Here is an 18,711-nt window from a genome sequence, read left to right as displayed (position 1 = left end):
ACGCATTCCTTCCTGAGAAGGACTTTTCCTCAATTCGACACAATAAATCTCTTTCAATGTGAATGAAGATATTTATCTGAAAGATAATATAAATAGATGAACTATTGAAGAAACATTTAATGAGAAATCCTAAAAGACGACTTATTCTTTTTACGCGCTCTCTTACTTTTTTAAAAAAGAAATTACATTCGTTGATGTTATAAAAATGATGCGACGTATTATTATTATTATTAATAATATTATTGTTCTTTTATATATTATATAAATTGTATATACATAACTTGATATAGCACATAATTCCTCTTTACAAGTATACATTTTTTTAATTTCAAATGATAGACATCTGATATCACATACGATGAACATTCAAAACCTTTGAATTCGATTTTTTGATCTTTTCAAAAACTTCATTCAATGGATGAGATCTCACAAAGTTCGAACGGAAAAAAAAGACAAACAGGAAAATAATCTTATTATTACACAGATTTTATATCGAATGTTACCCTAATGTTGTAAACAATCGACAAGCATGTTGCACGGAGATCACAATCATTGTATCCATAATAGCGATAGTAAAACCAAAGATAAAAGTAACCGCATAAAAATTTAAAATAATAAGATAATAATATCTTCGACGATCTACAAAATATTCAACGTGATGTATAAATGTTCATTCACTTGTTTCGATCATATTACCCAAAACAATTGATTTTACACAAGAAAAACTACTACGTATAATAATTACGTATAAAAAATTTGTTATAATCATTGTCAACTGAATTAATTACCTCTATACGCAATAATAAATTTTCTTCCATCTTCGACATACTCGAGTATGATTTTCATTTCTCCATCTGTAGTGAATAAAGCATAATCTATTTGCACAAGATTTAGAAGTTCTCTCATCTGTGGTTAACAATTTTTCCTTTTGTATTAACTTCAATCGTATAATAACATAAGTTATGTCTGCCTTTCCTTTTTAAATTGAAATAAATCGACAATAATGCTAACATATCTAATATATTTTACTGAAATTAATTTTACTCTATAAGCAATACCATATAATAGTTCAATACCTTTTCCGTTTTCATCGCAGTGTTTATTAATTGTATTGTTGCAACTGAATCGGTAATCAATGGGGACATATCATTTAACACTACGTCTATTTCGTTAAACGAAGCAACAGTCGCGCATATCTGCGGTCAAGAATTGAAGAGAATAAAAAAAAATTCATTTAATTGTATTGCTTATTAAATATAGCGCTCTACATTTTTGTATGGTAAAAGAAGCAATGATTTTAATCTATTTCGTGAGATTTTCTATTCGAATAATATACAAAGAAAATTCTGCACCTTAGCTATAATTTGTGTTCCAGCTAAGAAGAATAAAATTATCAAACCGATGTATTTTGTTTTAATCGATTGATAAGGTCATTGGCCCAATAATGATAGCATGCCTTTATTGATCGGGTAGTGACGACCATCAAAGAAATCCATCACGTTCATAGGATGTCGAGAATACAATAAAATAGGGAGATCCCCTTTGCTTGTCTGAACTACTCATAGTTAGTTCAATAATAGTCTCGTCATTTATGATTCTCTTGGAATCAATAACAGTCACAAGGGATGTCGATAATTATACAGATGTCTACATTTACACGTTTTGATTACATGCTATATCGAATAATTAATTTCTCATTAATACTTCACTTTTATGTGAAAAGATCGATCTAAGCGACGTATTTTATCGCGGAACATCTTATTTAATTTGTGTGAACTAAGCTACACCGTTCGCAATTATTTACTTATTGTAAATTGAAATTTTACTTATTGTATATCGTAAATTGAAATTAAGACATATTGTCAGGCATTTGAAGAAGAAAGATAAATATTTTAAAAGGAACAGTATCATCGTGTATTATTTTATCATATATGTATTTCGAGTATAGTATATGGCTGATTTCTTTTTAAAATCGATTTCCTTCGATATATCGAAAAAAAAATATCCACATATATATGGAATATTATTTGCACATTACTTCTCATTATTATTAGTACTGTTTTTTAAATATAAAAAACCGAAAAGAGAAAAAATGATCCTCTATCATCCTTTACGAATCAACGAGGATAAATCCTAACTTTAGTAAATAACTTTTTCATGGTATAAATACTCATAATTGGATGATCAATTATTGTTGATCTATGCATATAACAAATATTTATTTGCTAATGGAGATATATTTTTGAAGTATAAGAAATCTGTTTAAGAGAGAAATATGTATCTCCGGTTATTTGATCCTCTAAAACATATACGTTTACTTATGATCAAGTCATGGTTCTTATCGCTCAATTGTGGTATGGCAAAAGAAGCAACTGTAGAAATGGTATGCTTACGTCATTGACGAATCTTAAATTCAATCATAATTTAATCTTAAGAGTTGACACAATGGGTCATTGGAGTTACTCGAGATCTCGACATTGTTATTTGGGTTGATAACGTTACTGCACGTACCATCGACAAAGCTGTCCTATTCGATTAACAGAGTTCTTTTGCTTATTTATAGAGTTATGATCTCTATAAATTAGAAAAAGGACCACCGCAAAAGGCAACATTCAATGATGAGGATGCCACTTATATTTTGAAAACGATGCACTATATACGAAGAATGGAAAATAAAATAGCTGAGTTGTACAGGTTGCGACTGATCAATGGATTCTGTCATTTATACGCTGGCCAAGTGAGCTCAAAACAATTGAACCATTTTTTTTATTAAAATTTTTTGTTCCCTTGTTTCATTCTGTGAACCATTTTTCGAAGAGAGAACAAAAGGGATTATTACATATTATTAAATATAACAGTACTATATATTATGATACTATACTCTCTTTCTGGGTATCTCATTTTATAAAATATATCCAAATATCTCCAAGATCCTATTGGTTTTTTAAACAAATGTTCTTTTACATACTATACATTATTATTTATATTGTTCAATAAATTTACTTAGTTATACTATACTAAATATAACTTATACTTAAAAAAACATGAAAAACTTCGAATATTAAATAATAAAGTTCGTGTCATTACATGGTATTATAGGGATTTAATATTACTAAGTAAGTAGATGAACGTGATATGACGTTATATGGTTCAATATAGTAATACATGTAATAATCATCGTTGAATATTGATAGGAAGCTGTTGCAATAGGGTGCAAAATGGCATTAAAGGACAATGATAGTCTAATAACAGCCTATCGCTGTCATGCTTTCGCTCTGCTTTTCGGTGGATCTGCTCGTACAATTATGGCAGAATTAATGGGACGAAAAACTGGTATTTCCAAAGGCAAAGGTGGATCTATGCATATGTACGCACCAAAATTTTATGGAGGTGAAGGAATCGTCGGTGGACAGGTGAATAGGCTAATAGAAAAGATTTTATTTTATTACTATTGATTAAAGAACATTATTATTTAATAACATATTTATTATTGAGTAATATTTTTGTTTTTTTAATGTAATTTTCGTTTGCCTCAATTTGAAATATTTTATTTTGTAATTTTTTTGCAATTATTTTATTTAAGAAACATTATATTCCGTCATAATATCTATATTTGTGTAATCTTGGATAAATTTCGTTGTTAATAAAAATAAATCTTTTTTCTCTTTATTCTCCAAAATGTTCACATAAATCACGTTTTATATTAGAAGAAAAAATTTAAGTCGATACGATCTTTCTTACTCTTTCATTTCGCTTATTTCTTCTTTCGATTAGTTATTAGACTATACAGCCACTAATTACAAGTTAACTTAAAAAAAAAAAAAAAAAAAAAAAAAAAATCTTAACAAAAATATTTTATATGTAAAAGATACCGATAGGCACAGGTCTCGCATTTGCCCATAAATATAACGGCATTGACGGAGTATCCATTTCATTATACGGTGACGGTGCAGCCTCTCAAGGTCAGATATACGAGGCATGGAATATGGCCAAATTATGGAATCTCCCGGCCATATTTATCTGTGAGAATAATCAATATGCCATGGGTACACAGCTTCATCGTCATTCAGCTAACACAAAGTTTTACACTCGAGGTGATTTAATACCTGGTATAAAGGTAATTTTAATCCCATTAATCTTTTACAAATTATTACTTTGAAATCATGAAAAGTTGAAATCACTGTTAATAGTAAATAATTTTCTAGGTCGACGGAATGAAAGTGATTAACGTTCGAGAAGCTATAATATTTGCCAGAGATTATGCAATTCATAATGGTCCAATCATTTTAGAAGTAACAACTTATCGTTATTATGGACATAGCATGAGTGATCCTGGTGTTGGATATCGTACCAGAGATGAAATTAAAACCGTACAAAGTGAACAAGATCCTATCTTGCTTTTCACAAAACTTGTCGTTGATAATGGACTAAAAACTCAAAATGAAGTTGATGTATATATATATATACATAAATATATAAATAAATAAATAAATAATAAATAATCATTGTGTATATATACATATATATAGTGAGAAGTAAAAGTTTGGAAACGTGCAATTATCTCAGAAAATATTAATATATTGGAAAAATATATCAAAATATATCTCGCACGAGAAGAGTAAGGTATTAAAAAAAGAATTAATTAACTGATTATAAATATTTGATCTCGCAATGACTTTGAAAATCACGATTAAGATCCATATAAAAATCTTAAATGGAAATTCATATTTTTTATTACATATTATTGTAATTGAAATCTAATAATATATCAATATTTTCTGAGGTAATTGACTATTCCGAAACTTTTGCTCTTTATTGTATATATACATTAATGATATATAATAATATTGACATTTATAATTTGATTTTAAATTCTTATCATATTAGGAAATACGAAAAGAAATGCATAAGGAAGTTGACGCCGAGGCGGAATTAGCAAAAGCCGATCCATGGCCAGAATTGACTGAAATTGGAAAGGAAGTGTATTCTAAAACATTGGAAAAATTAAGGGGTAAAGCACCCTGGGAAACCCATTGAAAAAAAATTTTTCCCTAAATGAATTATTTGGATCATATCTCGTCTCTTTTTACGCGTTTACTTTTAATATATATACACCGTAATATATATACCGTATTTTATTTATTTATTTATTTATTTATTTATATACAATATGTAAAAAAAGACTTGCATTATGAATTAAATAAATATATATATATATATATATATATCTTTTTTAAATCTTAGATTTAACAAATGTAAGAAATAAAAAAAAAGAAAGAAAGAAAGGAAGAAAAAAGAGAAAGGAAACGATGTTTCATTTCAAAAGATTAAGACAAATATCATCTTTTTACTCCGGCAATTAATCAGAATTGAAATCAATTAACGCTTCTCTCTCTCTCTCTCTCTCTCTCTCTCTCTCTCTCTCTCTCGCTCTCTCTCGTTGTAAGTTAGTTGAAGTTAGGAAGCTCGGAGGCAGTGGCAACGACATTGTCATCTTCGTTCTCGTCAGTCGTTGCAGTCGTTGAAAATGATTGCGGCATAGAGTGTGGAGGGACAAAAGGAAGAAGCGCGCCGAGGTTCTGAGTCAGCTCGTTAAAGAGAACTGTACAGGAGGATCAGAAGTTAAGGCGTGTAAAATAGCAGAAAGAGAGAGAGAGAGAGAGAGAGAGAGAGAGAGAGAGAGAAAGAAAGAGAGAGAGAGAGAGAAATAGAAAGAGAGAGGGAAAGAGAGAGAGAGAGAGAGAGAGTCTTTGCGGGAGTCTAAGCTCCCGCATTTGTAGACATCGCCCATCGAATTTCAACGATATATGTATATGTTAGTTCTACGTAAATGTAAGCCGAAAGGAGACACGCAAAGTGAGTTTCTTTCCATTCGAAGTGAGAGGTAGTAACGATTGAAAATGAGTATTCGTGACAAGTATCAATATTAGTTGTGTTCGAGAACGTATCAAACGTATTCACCAGTGATATCAGATAAATTCAATTTATCCATCATCGAGAATGACATTAATCGTGACGAGTTTGATAAAAATAATATTCTCTTATGATATTATGACAATAATATGAAATATTAAATATTTTATTCTTCGTAAATGCATAGTGACTCCGAAAGAATTATGACAAAGTTAATTAAACATCGTGCAAAGTGAATAACTTAGTAAGAGAAATATATAAATTATTATTATTATATCGTTACATAGTGAATGATCCTTGACCGGTAAAATACGTATGTTTAAGTTTTAAGCAAGTCATCGAATTATTACATGGAAATGTTCCATCGTCGTTCGTTAGACATCGTGTTTTCGTTGAAACAATAAAAAAAGGATGCGATCTTTCTATCTATCCTCTGTCTATCTGTCTGTCTGTCTGTCTGTCTGTCAGTTTTTCTCTCTCTCTCTCTCTCTCTCTCTCTCTCTCTCTCTCTCTCCCTCTCTGTCCTTCTCTTTCTTTTTATGATTTTAATATATACGAATCAAAATTGAAATTGGTTTCATTTAAATTTCTTATTTCCTATCGTGAATTTTTTTTCGACTTTTTACACTTAGAAATTAATTAAAATAAACAAAAATACATAAAAAGAAATGATAAGGAATATTTTATCATAATATATGTGGATAGAAATGATTTACGAAAATTTGATTGAAAAATTTGTCTCGTTTAATTAAATTTCATTTAACTTTTCATACGAGGAAATTAAGTATAAAAAAAGGGGGGGGGCAGAACAAAATAAAATAAAAGATATAAACTTATTGAAGAGAATATTTCTTTTATAATATTTGATAAGTCCATATGTAAATATTTTGATAAGTCTTATCCAGAGATACCTTCTTCCTGTCGAATTAAATGTACGAATCAAATATAACAAAGACAATAGTAATATTGTTTGTAAAATTCGTTTATCCGTAGATTATTTTCTTTTCTTTTTTTTATTTTGAGTTTTCATGAAATTCGTTACTTTCTATTTTTTTTTTTAAGTGTTAAAAACAATAGACTACACTATATTAGTGTATACTCAATTGTTTGATCCAAGACGATGCTTATAGACGTAATGATTATATTCATCGAATAGAATCTCGATGTGTAATCGTTTGGACAAAAATCAACGTCGTTAAAAAGTGGAAACAATAACAATACTTTACGTTCCACGAGTAGACAACGCGTGAAAGAAAAATGGGCCTTGACGCAGAACTCACTGTTATACTTCATGGTACGTGTTAATTAAACTAAAAGACTTCTTTATTTTCTTCAGTCTAATTTCTTCAGTCAATTAAAGGAATTTCGTGTTTATCTTCATCTTTTTAATTTCATTAGTCGACTAAAAAATGTTCTTTTTTTTTTGTTCTTACTCGGCTAAAAGAATTTTTTATTCTATTTAATTATATTATTTTTATTGATTTCACTTAGGTCGACTAAAAAAATTATTTATTTTATTAGTCTTATTGATTGACTGAAATTATTTTTTTATTTTTTTAATTTTTGATCATTATCATAATTCGCAGAGATCGTACAATTTCTCGAATTTCTTCGAGAAGCAAATTTATCGGGTACAATGGAGACCATACGAGAGAATTTATTGTTACGATCTAAAAACGCCTTGAGTGTTTTTACGGGAACCGAAAGTACAGCATCGTCAACCGAACATTATCTCCATATGAATGCTAGCTCAAAAGGTTTGTTACCCTTGAATATTGGAGAAACAAATGTATCCGACGTGCAAGAGTATGTCGGTATGGAAGAAACGATATCTCAAAGTCAAAACCGTCCTATATCCCAAATACATTATGATTATTACGAAACATTCCGATTGATGACCGAGGATGATAAAAAGAAAGAACTTGGAGAATATCAAGAGAACGCGCTCATTAATATTTATTCCAATTTATCTGGTGCACAGGCAAAAAGCAAATCTTTAAAATGTGGACCATTATTTCGCAAGGAAGGCAAAAAATTATTTGTTTTTGAACAATATCGAATCAATTGGGTCGGCAAGTATATATATATACAAATATATCAATATCTACAAATATAAATAATTGTATCCTCTCTTTCTGCGTTTAGCCATATTTAAATGAAATTCTTGACGTGTTCTCTCTCAGCATTGGTAGGAAGTCATTTGTTGATCTACGGAAACGAACGAAGTAATAAGCCTTACAGTATTCAAGGAATTCGCGGTTATTCTGGTCGACCAGCGCCTAATATTGTTCCACGTGATCAAAAAAGAAGCGAGGCAGCATTTGAAATTTTCAAACCTGGTAATAAAACATTACAAGTAAGAGAGATTGAATTATCTTTATTTCTTTTTGTTCTTTTTCCTACTTCTTCCTTCATTCATCTATGATATATCCTTATTAATAGTTTATCGCAAGAACGCCAAAAGATATGGAACAATGGGTTGCCATGGTTTGTCAGGTTGGTTCTAACGAGATCAAACTTGATCTTGGACTTAATACAAAAGAAGATGTATCTTTGGTATCTTCCTCTGGAATAGTTAATGAAACGGACGAGATTATTGCAAAAGATCGTCTCGTAGATTCAACGAAATTACAAACGACCTTCTTGAACATTAACGAGAATAAGACCATTGAACCTGATCATGAAAGCAAAGTTCAAACGAGTGAGAATACGAGTCCTCCTCCGTTACCAATTCGTATATCACGAAAACTTCCATCGTTACCTCCGAGTAATATAATCTCGTCGTATGAGATGATGGACGACGAAGATGATATTTATCACAAAATAGAAGATCTCGGTGATGGTACGTGTTATCAGAACTTAGTGTCGAAGAATCAAAAGGAGACGACAATTGTTGAAAAATCGAAGAAAATTACTGCTGCTTACGATGACGTCCAAACGATTCTAGGAAAAAATCGTAAACATACGAAATCTAAATTGAAAGAGGAGAATGTATCTAATACAATGGAAAATGAAATGATACGTTTTGATGAAACTTACGACGATATAAGCAGCTCCTCTGTTATAAAAGAAAAAAAGAATTGTGAATCTCTTCAAGAAAATGTCATCAACTTTAATGAATCACAGACACCAACCTCATTGGTATCATATGATGACGTTGAGGTAAGATTAAAATTTGTAATTCACTCGATATGTAAAATTTAAAATATATTTTCAATTTTTTCCTTTTCTCTACTTATATAGACCCTGATAAATGCTTCATCGCCTGATAATAAGGCGAAGGATAAAAATGAAGAAGTACAAAAGAAAACACCGAATAAAAAATCATTTTTGGATAGAATGAGAAATAAGAAAGAATCGCCACAAAAAAAAGAGAAGATAATAGTCGCTCAACGAGAAACATTGACGCCGCCTTCGCAAATTATTCAGGAAAAGGAAATGACTACGTACGACGATGTCTCTGATTTGATTATTAAAGAAACGTCCACGTCCAATGAAATGCCCGAATATACTTGTCCGCCAGCACCGAGACCTGTATATAAGCCACCGAGACCTGCATATAAGCCACCAACAATAATCTTGCCTGTTCAAGAAGAATTTTATGATGATGTTAACGGATGTCATGAGAAAAAAAATGTAAGTATATGACGATAGAATTATCTCTATACTTACATTTATATTAAAAATTATGCATTCGTTCCAACAGCAACAAATGCAATCTGATATTCAAAAGCTTGAGAAAAGGATATCGAACGACTGTGAACATTATAAGTTACCGAGAAACAATACGTGGCAACAAGTTGAATCATCTCAAACGGAAGAACAAATTTATGACGACGTAGCTATTTTAGCAAATTTCACGGCACGTCAGAAAGAAATATCAGAGGAGAACAAGGATCAAGATCTTTCGAGAACATCTATTAGTCCAGATAAAAGGTCATGGAATAGATTTGTAACTAGCAGAAAGCATAGATCAAGTGATTCCATCGGTTCTGTAACAAATAAGAGAGTATCTAACGAGATTACAGATCTTGATTGTTATGAAGAACAACAAAATTTTTCTCGGAAGAATACGTTTCAGAAATTAATTAATAAAATGGAGAATTCATTTGGTAAAGTATCTCCAAGGGCAGTACCAACGACATCCATGAACAAAACTTATGGATTAAATACATCGTCCTGAGATGTAAATGATTGGAACAGACTATAATATGTTAATATTATATACGAAATTTTATTTCTTTCCCTGTTCGTACATCTCTAAAAAATAATCCATATATACCATGTAGATATTATACTTACAACAGTAAAAATACCTATGATTTGATATAATATGAAAAAAGAAAAAAAATTACAATAACACTGAATGTGCATTATTTTATAAAAATAAATCATATAATAGTTAAAATGTAATATATCAAAAGTGTTATGTGCCATTCTACTGGTAAGTGGTGAATCATGAGCTAAAATAAATTTAAGAAAAATAATGTATAATAAAATACATCCTGTCTGAGTTATATCTGATGTCACGCACAGGTTAATGATATTACAAACAAAGGCTACAATATATATTGTTATAGATAATATTAGATAATATCTGTTAAATTGTAACCATTGTAAATATCATTTATAGTCTTGCAAGCATGATTCATCCATTTCATTAAAATCTGGCTTTTATTTTGTAATAATTCTGTGCCATACCTTTGATAAGTTTTCAGAAATATACCTGTGTGCTTTTCTATATAATCCATAATTGTATATGATAGTTCTTTATTATATAGAGGAAGGATTATTATCAAAGAGCCAAAGACAATGCCAAATATGACTGTCCATAGGAATAGTGAAGTAAGTATCCTACATAGTGCTAAATATAAATGATAAGACATTAAAGTAAATAGATGAATATGATTAAAATAATGTATTAATGTAAATTATTGTAGAATATTGGAAATACTTGCCAGCAGAAATGCAATGCTTTTGGTTTTGCTCATTAAATGTTTCTTTTGAACTATCCATCTTATCCTCTATATTTTCAGACACTTTACATTCCACTTCTGATTTGTTCTTATTCAAATTCTTTTCAACCTCTTTGTCCGTGTGTTTCTTCTTTTTTTTCTTTTTTGATTCTTTTTTTGTTGTATCATTATCATTATCTTTATTGGCAACTACTGACATCTCTATAAGACAACAAAATAATGAAATAATAACATTAAAAAATATAACATTAATAAATAGATAATTTATAAAATATTAAGACAAAAAAAAGCTTACTATTTAACTTAGCATTAAGTCTACGTAACTTTTCCTCTTCTACGGAACGTTTGACATTATTTAAATATTCCACAACATTACGAGCACAATTTTTACACTCTTCTGCGTTATTACATGGGCCAGCAATACTTGCAACAGAAGGTGTTAATGGATTTTCTTTTAGATCCAGCCATTTTAAATTCTTCAATTCGCTGAGGCTCAAAGGTAAACGGCTTATCTGTAACAATGGTCTACAATAACTTGCAGTTATTTTTTATTTATATATGCAAAACAAATTTTATAATACCTGATTAGCATACAGATCCAAATATTTTAATTGCGTCATTTCACCAAAGTTCTCAGGAATTTCCGTTAACATATTTTTACTTAGATCTAACTTCAATATTTGTTTAAGTATGACAAAATTATTCTGAAAAAAAGTTGTTTTTGAAATTATAATCATTTTTATATTATAGAAATATCGTTTAATGCTTAGTAAAAGACTTACAGGTAATGTAACTAAGAAATTATTAGATAAGTCTAAATATGTCAGTTTTCTAACAGTTGCCTGCAACATAAATTAAACAATAATATTCTTAATTAATTACATTATATATTAAATATGGTAATCATATCAAGAAAAAATTCTTTATAAAAATTACATGGAATATTTCACTTACAATTTCTTCCACAGGCACTTCATCCAGGTCACATAAACTAAGATCTAAATTTTCATCCTTTAATCTATTTCCTATATTTTTTAGCTTCATTATGAAAATATGTATATTTAATTCTTGTCAATTGCTATAAATTCAATGGTTTTCTTTTTAAAATTCGTTTACTTTCGCTTAAAGATATTCTGTATCTAAAAAAAAAAACTAAAATATCTTTGAATATCTTCAATTTACTTTCTACATTTTCAACACCTATTATACTTTCATATTTATATCAGAATTACCGGCTAGTTATAATTATTCACTTTTTAAACCATCTGTATCCAGCCGGAACATCAACGTGTCAACATATAACGCAAAAAAAGATTATACCAGGAATACCAACATCATCTATTATAAAATTATTATTGAGTCAATACAAGTATAATTATCATATTTTATTCGCATGAAACTTATTTTAAATCGATTAATCCAAACACAGAAGTAAGTTTTATTTATATAATAAAAATAAAATAAACAAATTATTCAATATTCAATTATAATTACATATATTAATATGTTCAGATTGATTTTTTCAAATAGAAATTATATAAAATATTTAGCATATCGTGATTTATGATTTATCGTAATTAATCATAATAAACATTTTTAATTAATCAATTAAATATATTATAAAGTATAGTTCTTATGTAACGCAAGAATATTCGTCGAATGAACTATGTTTAAGATGGCGATGCTACTGTCAGAAATCTGAATAAGCGCATGCCTGTGCAAGTCCGTGCTTTTATCGTGAGTCGTGAGATCGAGAGCGAGGTGTGGTTTTTGCGGTTACAATTGTAGCCCACTGTCGAGGAGTACTTCGTCAGTGCGAGCCGTTTAAAATACGAAATCAAGATGATCGGACGTCTTCCTGCATGTGTTATCGACGTTGGTACAGGGTAAATATATCTATATTTCAAAGAAAATTATGCAGCTTCTTTTAACTACGATAACATAATAGTAGTTAAAATATGAAAAGGGAAATAATTTTAAAATGATTTTTCTTATCTTTTTAAATTTACTATTAAATATATACTTTTATTTTTTCATAAGAAAATATTTTCCTTTGCTTATTTTTTCCTCTCTTTTTTCATAAGAAGTCATTCAAAAAATTTAAATTATTTCATTATTATTTACTATTTTATGGATTAGGATCAAATGAAAAAACTGTCATCTAATATATTTTTATAGATACACAAAATTAGGCTTCGCAGGAAATAAAGAACCACAACTTACTATACCATCTGCAATAGCCATTAAAGAAACAGCCAAAGTTGGCGATAATAATGCTAGAAGAATTACCAAAGGAGTAGAAGATTTAGATACCTACATTGGAGATGAGGCATTTGAAGCAACTGGTTATTCTATTAAGGTTTGTATGGAATGATAGATACGAAATAAAGATTATTATTTACTATAAATAATTTTCTTTTTTCCTTTGTCTTCTACATATCTAGTATCCAGTTAGACATGGATTGGTCGAAGATTGGGATTTAATGGAAAAATTTCTTCAGCAATGCATATTCAAATATTTGAGGGCAGAACCTGAAGATCATTATTTCTTGCTTACCGAACCACCCCTTAATACACCAGAAAATAGAGAATATACGGCAGAAATTATGTTCGAATCTTTTAATGTACCAGGATTATATATTGCTGTGCAAGCAGTATTGGCTTTAGCAGCTTCTTGGACATCTAAAAATGTTGAAGATAGAACATTGACAGGTGTCGTCGTTGATAGTGGAGATGGAGTAACACATGTGATACCAGTAGTAAGTATATTCCTATCTGAATAATTTTGAAAATTTATTTTTGTATATAAATGAATATATACATATATAGTAAATATAATATATTATTTCTTTAGGCAGAAGGCTTTGTCATAGGTAGTTGTATAAAGCATATACCTATTGCCGGTCGTGATATAACATATTTTATACAAAGTCTTTTACGAGAACGTGAAATTGGAATACCACCTGAACAATCATTAGAAACAGCTAAAGCTATAAAAGAAAAATATTGTTATATTTGTCCTGATATTTCTAAAGAATTTGCAAAATATGACAGCGATCCTACCAAAATAAAAAAGTATGAAGGTATCAATAGTATCACGAAACAGCCTTTCATTGTAGATGTTGGGTATGAAAGATTTTTAGGACCAGAGATATTTTTCCATCCTGAGGTATAAAGCATACAAAGATTGTTTAAATATGAGACTACAAAATTTTATCATCTTTTAATTATATAATAATTTTTAGTTTTCCAATCCTGATTTTACAACACCACTTAGCGAAATAGTTGATGATGTCATACAAAACTGTCCAATAGATGTCAGAAGACCATTATATAGTAACATTGTTTTATCAGGAGGTTCTACGATGTTTAAAGATTTTGGAAGAAGATTGCAACGTGACATTAAAAGGATTGTTGATGCTCGTTTAAAACTTAGTGAAACATTAAGTGGTAGCCATATCACGGTAAGTCTGTTAAAAAATAATAAATTATGATCTCAATATATATATATATATATATGTGTGTAATTTTTTTCAGCCGAAACCTATAGACGTGCATGTAATATCACATCATAAGCAACGTTGTGCAGTATGGTACGGAGGTGCACTCTTAGCTAGTGACCCAGAATTTTATACAGTATGTCATACCAAAAAAGATTACCAGGAAAATGGACCTGGAATTTGTCGTTATAATCCAGTATTCCACAGTATGGTATAAAATAAGGAGTTCATGAAATTAGGTCTTGTGGAACAATGATGAACATCAATTGTCATACTTAAATTTGACAATATTATTTGAACCATCTATTCCTTTTCTGTTCCCACTATCAGCCTTCAAAGTTTTCCATTGAAGAAAAGAAGTGGGTTTTTTAATGGTGCAATTAATAACTAAAAATGCCCAGTGCATTTAGAGAACGCACATAAATGCATACATCCTCGTGCCGATTGAGCGCATTAAGATAAGCAAACAAAATTTGCATTTAATAAAATTCTAGGAAATGATTAAATTTATAATACGACTAGAAATTAACAATAAGATTATATTACTGAACAATTGTATACATCTGTAAATAAGTGCGTTGGAAAATAATAATTTTTTTCTAATGAACACAGGCGTTTGGGTAAATTAGAAATTTTGATTAATAGAATATCCTCTATTAGATGTTAATATTACATAACTTATTTATCACTTAGAAAAATTCACAACATATTTGATACCTCTTATATTCATTTCATTATGTAGAATTTTTCCAAAAACAGAATATTACAAACTAAAATTTGCAAATATATAGGTGAATATGGATTCGATTCGAATTCTACATGTGATAAAGAATGGATTCTTAAAAAGTAGATTAACGATGTGAAAGAGTTGGGAAAAAGACTTACTTTCTAAAAAAACTTCAATCGCAATCATTGCTCTTGAACCGGGCAAAATTTAAATCTATTGCACTCTGTTATACCTTTTTATGACGATCGTGGCTGTTACCAATAGATGTAACAACCAATCAGTTAAATACTATCATATATAAATAAAATTATTTAGTTATGCTCAATGATTAGTTCAACTTTCACTGTGATTTATCAATTTATCAGTTGATTGTAAAATAAATGTTCAATACTTTTACAGTTGATAACTACATATTCCAAATATTGTAAATCTTAAAAGAGATATTTTTTTACAACTGCATGACAAATTATCATAAAAACAATAGTAATGCAAACTCGCAGATATGTATTTATATAAATATCTTGAGTTACCTTACGCTCGATCGTCATTTTGATCGCTGTAAACATTTATAGATATTGTATTAGTAATTACATTATCACTGTTTGTTGTTGTCATTTTAATAATATAGATTGTTGATAATACTTACAACAAATTGAATCCACGGGCAGCAAGATCTTCTGCAACGTCTGCAACTTCTGCAATAGCTGCATCTACATCCCCAAACAATGAAGAAAAGAAAAGGGAAAAAAGATTCCAATTACTTAAATTTCCTCTTTGACCTGTAGTAGGTCGTCCATAAGTATCTATACTGTTAGCAGGTGGTAGTGGATCGTGTAATAACACTGGTGCTGCCTCTTGAATCTTAGATAGATATATAGAAAAAATAAATAAATAAAGAAAAAAAAATAAGTATTTACAGTATTTGTTAAAATATTTTTTTTCTTATCTATCTTGCACATTTTTTATTATTTCATAATGAAAATATACCTCTTGAATGTTGACTGTAATCTCTTTTATATCTGCAAGTATAATGTGTCTTAAAATATTTGTTGGCAAATTCCCCTTATATCGTTCGCCACGCTTTACTTCACAATATTTAACATAACTATCTTGAGAATCAATCCGATCAAGGACTAAATGTACACATTTTTCCAACCATGGCAAAATATCAGCTTCTTTCCATAAATGAAAACTACGTACTATGTACAAATTTTGTAATTTCTCTAAGGCTACAGAAGTCGTTGTTTTAGCTTTGCTATTGAAAAAATTATGAGCAGTCACCTAGAATATTTATATTTTTAATTATCTTTTGTCTTATACAGATATCTTCTTAGTTACCTTCGAGTCAGTTTGTACACTACATTTTTCTAATAAGGGCATGAGAACCCCTGGAAACATTATGAGAGCATTTTGTAATAATTCATCTGCAGTATCATAATTGCCCAAACAAAAATGTGAAAGAGCCAAACTATAAGCTATATTTGGAAGTTGAGTTAAATTCCTTGCGTTATCCCAAAGATTGCAGAAATCCACAAACCATTCGTACTCTCTGGCTCTTAATGCATAAAAGTCAATAAATAGAACAGCTGCTAATGGATCTTGTTGAGGATCAAGTGCTAACAGTAATTTACAAAATTCTAGGCTTGTTCTGAAATTATAAAAAATCTATTATATTCTTTGTATTTAATATTATATATGTATTTATGTTACTTGTTTATTTATTTACATTACCTGTAACAAGCACGTCCACCAACAAAGATAAGATGTTTAAATAATGTTATAAACAATGCACGATTTAACTGTTTCTTATAATCCAATCTGCAACATGCTGTTGTCATATTAAACAATGGATGAAATGCACACTCTAAACAATACAATGCTCTTTCTGTAAATTCTACAGCCATTGGCAAATCCTCGCTAAGCTTACACAATTCTGCTAATTGCAGTAATGTATCCACATGATAAGAATGAGTATTTATTATATTCTAAAATGATTAGATATATATACATAAATATAACACGCATACTACAAACTTATTATCTTTTAAATAACTTACTATAAGACTTTCAGGATTGGAACTTTCAACAGCTTCAAAGAATTTAGATTGTATCTGTCTATATGAAGAATCGTGCTCATAAACAAAATATTGAACATTTTCAACAGATTTCATTGTAGAATCCAAAGACATTGATAATCCAGATTTTCCAATCGGTGGCCAATTCTCTCTTGGAGATACCAACCAAGTTTTCTTTAAGTGACCTATACGTCCTCTATTCCTTCGTTTGCTAATATATTTTATTAAGTCATTAATATAATTTGTCAAATATAATAATATATATATATATATATATTGTTATTTTATAAAAATACCCTTGTTCTGCTTGTATAGTTTTACTTCCAAAAATTCTCTTAAGTTCATTATATGGATTTAATTGTTTATGTTGAACAGTCAGAATACTTTCTTTAGATTTTCCTACAATCCATTGTGGCTTTTCAGAATTCTGTTTGCTAGAACCTGGTAATGGTTCTCCAAGTAGTTGATTTACTTCTCTTACTGTTCTTTCAATTTCATCTATTTCTTCCTCGTCTTCAGGTTTACGTATTTGTGTTTTACCAATATCTGGTTTCCTACGCTTTTTCTTTTTTTTTTTACCTTTAACAATATCTGAATTTGTCTCATTGTGTGTTTCACCCACAGTTTCACTTTCGCTTGGTGAATTATCATTTAACTATAAGAAGAATATTCTATAAATTTAAATATGCTCATACATTTGGGATAACACTAAGTATATTGAAACGTATCAAAAGTAATAAAATTCAATATACCACATCAAACACATTGAATGATTTTGATTTGAAGTTGTCATTTACTGAATTTTCCACATCGCTAACATTTTCTTTATCTCCATCAACGATTACATCTCCACCAAAAACTTTTTTCATATAACGTGTAGACATATTGAGTAAAATCAAAACGTCGATAAATATATTTTTTATCTACATATATATATATATATATATAATTTAATATATACCATATCACCGATGCATAGTTTATTTAAAGATCCTGCAAACGTATTATCATTCAAATTTTTATTAACATTATCTTCTTTCTAAACTATCAATAATAAACACTTCATTTAAGATGAATAAATAATTTCAATAACCTGTTACAAAAATTTTGTAAATATAAATGATAGAAAATAATTGTAAAAGATTTGTTTAAATTGAACCTGATTAAATTACAGATTAAAGAATTTCTTAATATTCCATACGTTCTATACAATGAAACGTCGTAGAACCAACCATGCACATATATACCAATTTACCAACTGTACTTTTATTACTTTCTTAAAATCCCATATACTAGAACTTTTTGTTGCGTTAAGAAATGTTTCTCTTGTAGTCGATCTAAAAATTCAACGAATCGTTAAATAAGACATACACGTAAATGAATACATTAAAAATAAGATGACCAATAATAAAGCAACAATCAAAAATATAATTTTATTAATAATTTTCTATAATAATAATATCTATTTTTTCTTTAAAATTTTTTTAATTTCTTAAAATGAAATTTAAATTTATTAAAAT

At 29.1% G+C, this 18,711-nt stretch overlaps 5 protein-coding genes across 7 annotated transcripts; 3 read left to right on the top strand and 2 right to left on the bottom strand.

The window, feature by feature from the left end:
• The first annotated feature begins 2,331 nt into the window (after positions 1-2,331).
• On the top strand, positions 2,332-5,037 carry LOC124427525 (pyruvate dehydrogenase E1 component subunit alpha, mitochondrial-like). The gene is made up of 7 exons (XM_046970538.1): positions 2,332-2,383; positions 2,436-2,488; positions 2,564-2,737; positions 3,195-3,413; positions 3,869-4,117; positions 4,206-4,451; positions 4,888-5,037. Exons 1-7 carry the CDS (start codon positions 2,332-2,334, stop codon positions 5,035-5,037), a joined length of 1,143 nt encoding a protein of 380 aa, XP_046826494.1.
• A 2,032-nt stretch (positions 5,038-7,069) lies between these two features.
• Positions 7,070-10,590, top strand: LOC124427229. Its single transcript, XM_046969839.1, has 6 exons — positions 7,070-7,207; positions 7,500-7,985; positions 8,097-8,269; positions 8,356-9,075; positions 9,157-9,549; positions 9,620-10,590. Exons 1-6 carry the CDS (start codon positions 7,171-7,173, stop codon positions 10,094-10,096), a joined length of 2,286 nt encoding a protein of 761 aa, XP_046825795.1. The 5' UTR covers positions 7,070-7,170; the 3' UTR covers positions 10,097-10,590.
• On the bottom strand, positions 10,128-12,236 carry LOC124427234 (leucine-rich repeat-containing protein 59). Of its 2 annotated transcripts, none has more exons than XM_046969846.1 (7): positions 12,122-12,236; positions 11,844-12,041; positions 11,672-11,731; positions 11,471-11,593; positions 11,185-11,401; positions 10,872-11,090; positions 10,128-10,777 (listed from the first exon to the last, which is right to left on the bottom strand). In XM_046969846.1, exons 2-7 carry the CDS (start codon positions 11,931-11,933, stop codon positions 10,500-10,502), a joined length of 987 nt encoding a protein of 328 aa, XP_046825802.1. In that variant the 5' UTR covers positions 11,934-12,041; positions 12,122-12,236; the 3' UTR covers positions 10,128-10,499. The 2 variants fall into 2 exon arrangements, with proteins under 2 accessions (XP_046825802.1, XP_046825803.1); XM_046969847.1 differs by having other exon boundaries at positions 11,844-12,028; positions 12,122-12,232.
• A 327-nt stretch (positions 12,237-12,563) lies between these two features.
• LOC124427233 (actin-related protein 3) lies at positions 12,564-15,672 on the top strand. The gene is made up of 6 exons (XM_046969844.1): positions 12,564-12,775; positions 13,068-13,248; positions 13,334-13,648; positions 13,744-14,058; positions 14,135-14,353; positions 14,427-15,672. The coding sequence occupies exons 1-6, from the start codon at positions 12,732-12,734 to the stop codon at positions 14,604-14,606; spliced, it is 1,254 nt and encodes a 417-aa protein (XP_046825800.1). The 5' UTR covers positions 12,564-12,731; the 3' UTR covers positions 14,607-15,672.
• On the bottom strand, positions 14,915-18,443 carry LOC124427231 (transcription factor 25). 2 transcript variants are annotated; one of them, XM_046969841.1, is made up of 9 exons: positions 18,285-18,443; positions 17,944-18,184; positions 17,488-17,846; positions 17,174-17,402; positions 16,848-17,101; positions 16,455-16,764; positions 16,104-16,397; positions 15,763-15,977; positions 14,915-15,672 (listed from the first exon to the last, which is right to left on the bottom strand). In XM_046969841.1, exons 2-9 carry the CDS (start codon positions 18,073-18,075, stop codon positions 15,648-15,650), a joined length of 1,818 nt encoding a protein of 605 aa, XP_046825797.1. In that variant the 5' UTR covers positions 18,076-18,184; positions 18,285-18,443; the 3' UTR covers positions 14,915-15,647. The 2 variants fall into 2 exon arrangements, with proteins under 2 accessions (XP_046825797.1, XP_046825798.1); XM_046969842.1 differs by lacking the exon at positions 18,285-18,443 and having other exon boundaries at positions 17,944-18,223.
• Between the last annotated feature and the right edge of the window lie 268 nt (positions 18,444-18,711).

This window comes from Vespa crabro, chromosome 10 (genome assembly GCF_910589235.1).
Source record: "Vespa crabro chromosome 10, iyVesCrab1.2, whole genome shotgun sequence".
Lineage (NCBI taxonomy): Eukaryota > Metazoa > Arthropoda > Insecta > Hymenoptera > Vespidae > Vespa > Vespa crabro.
The sequence above is the reverse complement of the archived record's forward strand: the minus strand, read 5'-3'. Positions and strand labels throughout refer to the sequence as shown.

Excerpts from the sequence above, each read along its gene's own strand:
- LOC124427233 (XM_046969844.1), top strand. The coding sequence starts at position 12,732 with ATGATCGGACGTCTTCCTGCATGTGTTATCGACGTTGGTACAGG. Across the intron at positions 12,776-13,067 it reads GTTATCGACGTTGGTACAGG|ATACACAAAATTAGGCTTCG; the intron begins GTAAATATATCT and ends ATATTTTTATAG. Across the intron at positions 14,059-14,134 it reads AGATATTTTTCCATCCTGAG|TTTTCCAATCCTGATTTTAC; the intron begins GTATAAAGCATA and ends AATAATTTTTAG.
- LOC124427525 (XM_046970538.1), top strand. The coding sequence starts at position 2,332 with ATGGTTCTTATCGCTCAATTGTGGTATGGCAAAAGAAGCAACTGTAGA. Across the intron at positions 2,384-2,435 it reads AAGAAGCAACTGTAGAAATG|AGTTGACACAATGGGTCATT; the intron begins GTATGCTTACGT and ends TTTAATCTTAAG. Across the intron at positions 4,452-4,887 it reads AAACTCAAAATGAAGTTGAT|GAAATACGAAAAGAAATGCA; the intron begins GTATATATATAT and ends TTATCATATTAG.
- LOC124427229 (XM_046969839.1), top strand. The coding sequence starts at position 7,171 with ATGGGCCTTGACGCAGAACTCACTGTTATACTTCATG. Across the intron at positions 9,076-9,156 it reads TATCATATGATGACGTTGAG|ACCCTGATAAATGCTTCATC; the intron begins GTAAGATTAAAA and ends CTACTTATATAG. Across the intron at positions 9,550-9,619 it reads GATGTCATGAGAAAAAAAAT|CAACAAATGCAATCTGATAT; the intron begins GTAAGTATATGA and ends TCGTTCCAACAG.
- LOC124427231 (XM_046969841.1), bottom strand. The coding sequence starts at position 18,075 with ATGTCTACACGTTATATGAAAAAAGTTTTTGGTGGAGATGTAATCGTT. Across the intron at positions 17,102-17,173 it reads CCAATCCTGAAAGTCTTATA|AATATAATAAATACTCATTC; the intron begins GTAAGTTATTTA and ends TAATCATTTTAG. Across the intron at positions 15,978-16,103 it reads TTACAGTCAACATTCAAGAG|ATTCAAGAGGCAGCACCAGT; the intron begins GTATATTTTCAT and ends TATCTATCTAAG.
- LOC124427234 (XM_046969846.1), bottom strand. The coding sequence starts at position 11,933 with ATGAAGCTAAAAAATATAGGAAATAGATTAAAGGATGAAAATTTAGAT. Across the intron at positions 11,732-11,843 it reads AAGTGCCTGTGGAAGAAATT|GCAACTGTTAGAAAACTGAC; the intron begins GTAAGTGAAATA and ends TTTATGTTGCAG. Across the intron at positions 11,402-11,470 it reads TGGATCTGTATGCTAATCAG|ATAAGCCGTTTACCTTTGAG; the intron begins GTATTATAAAAT and ends CCATTGTTACAG.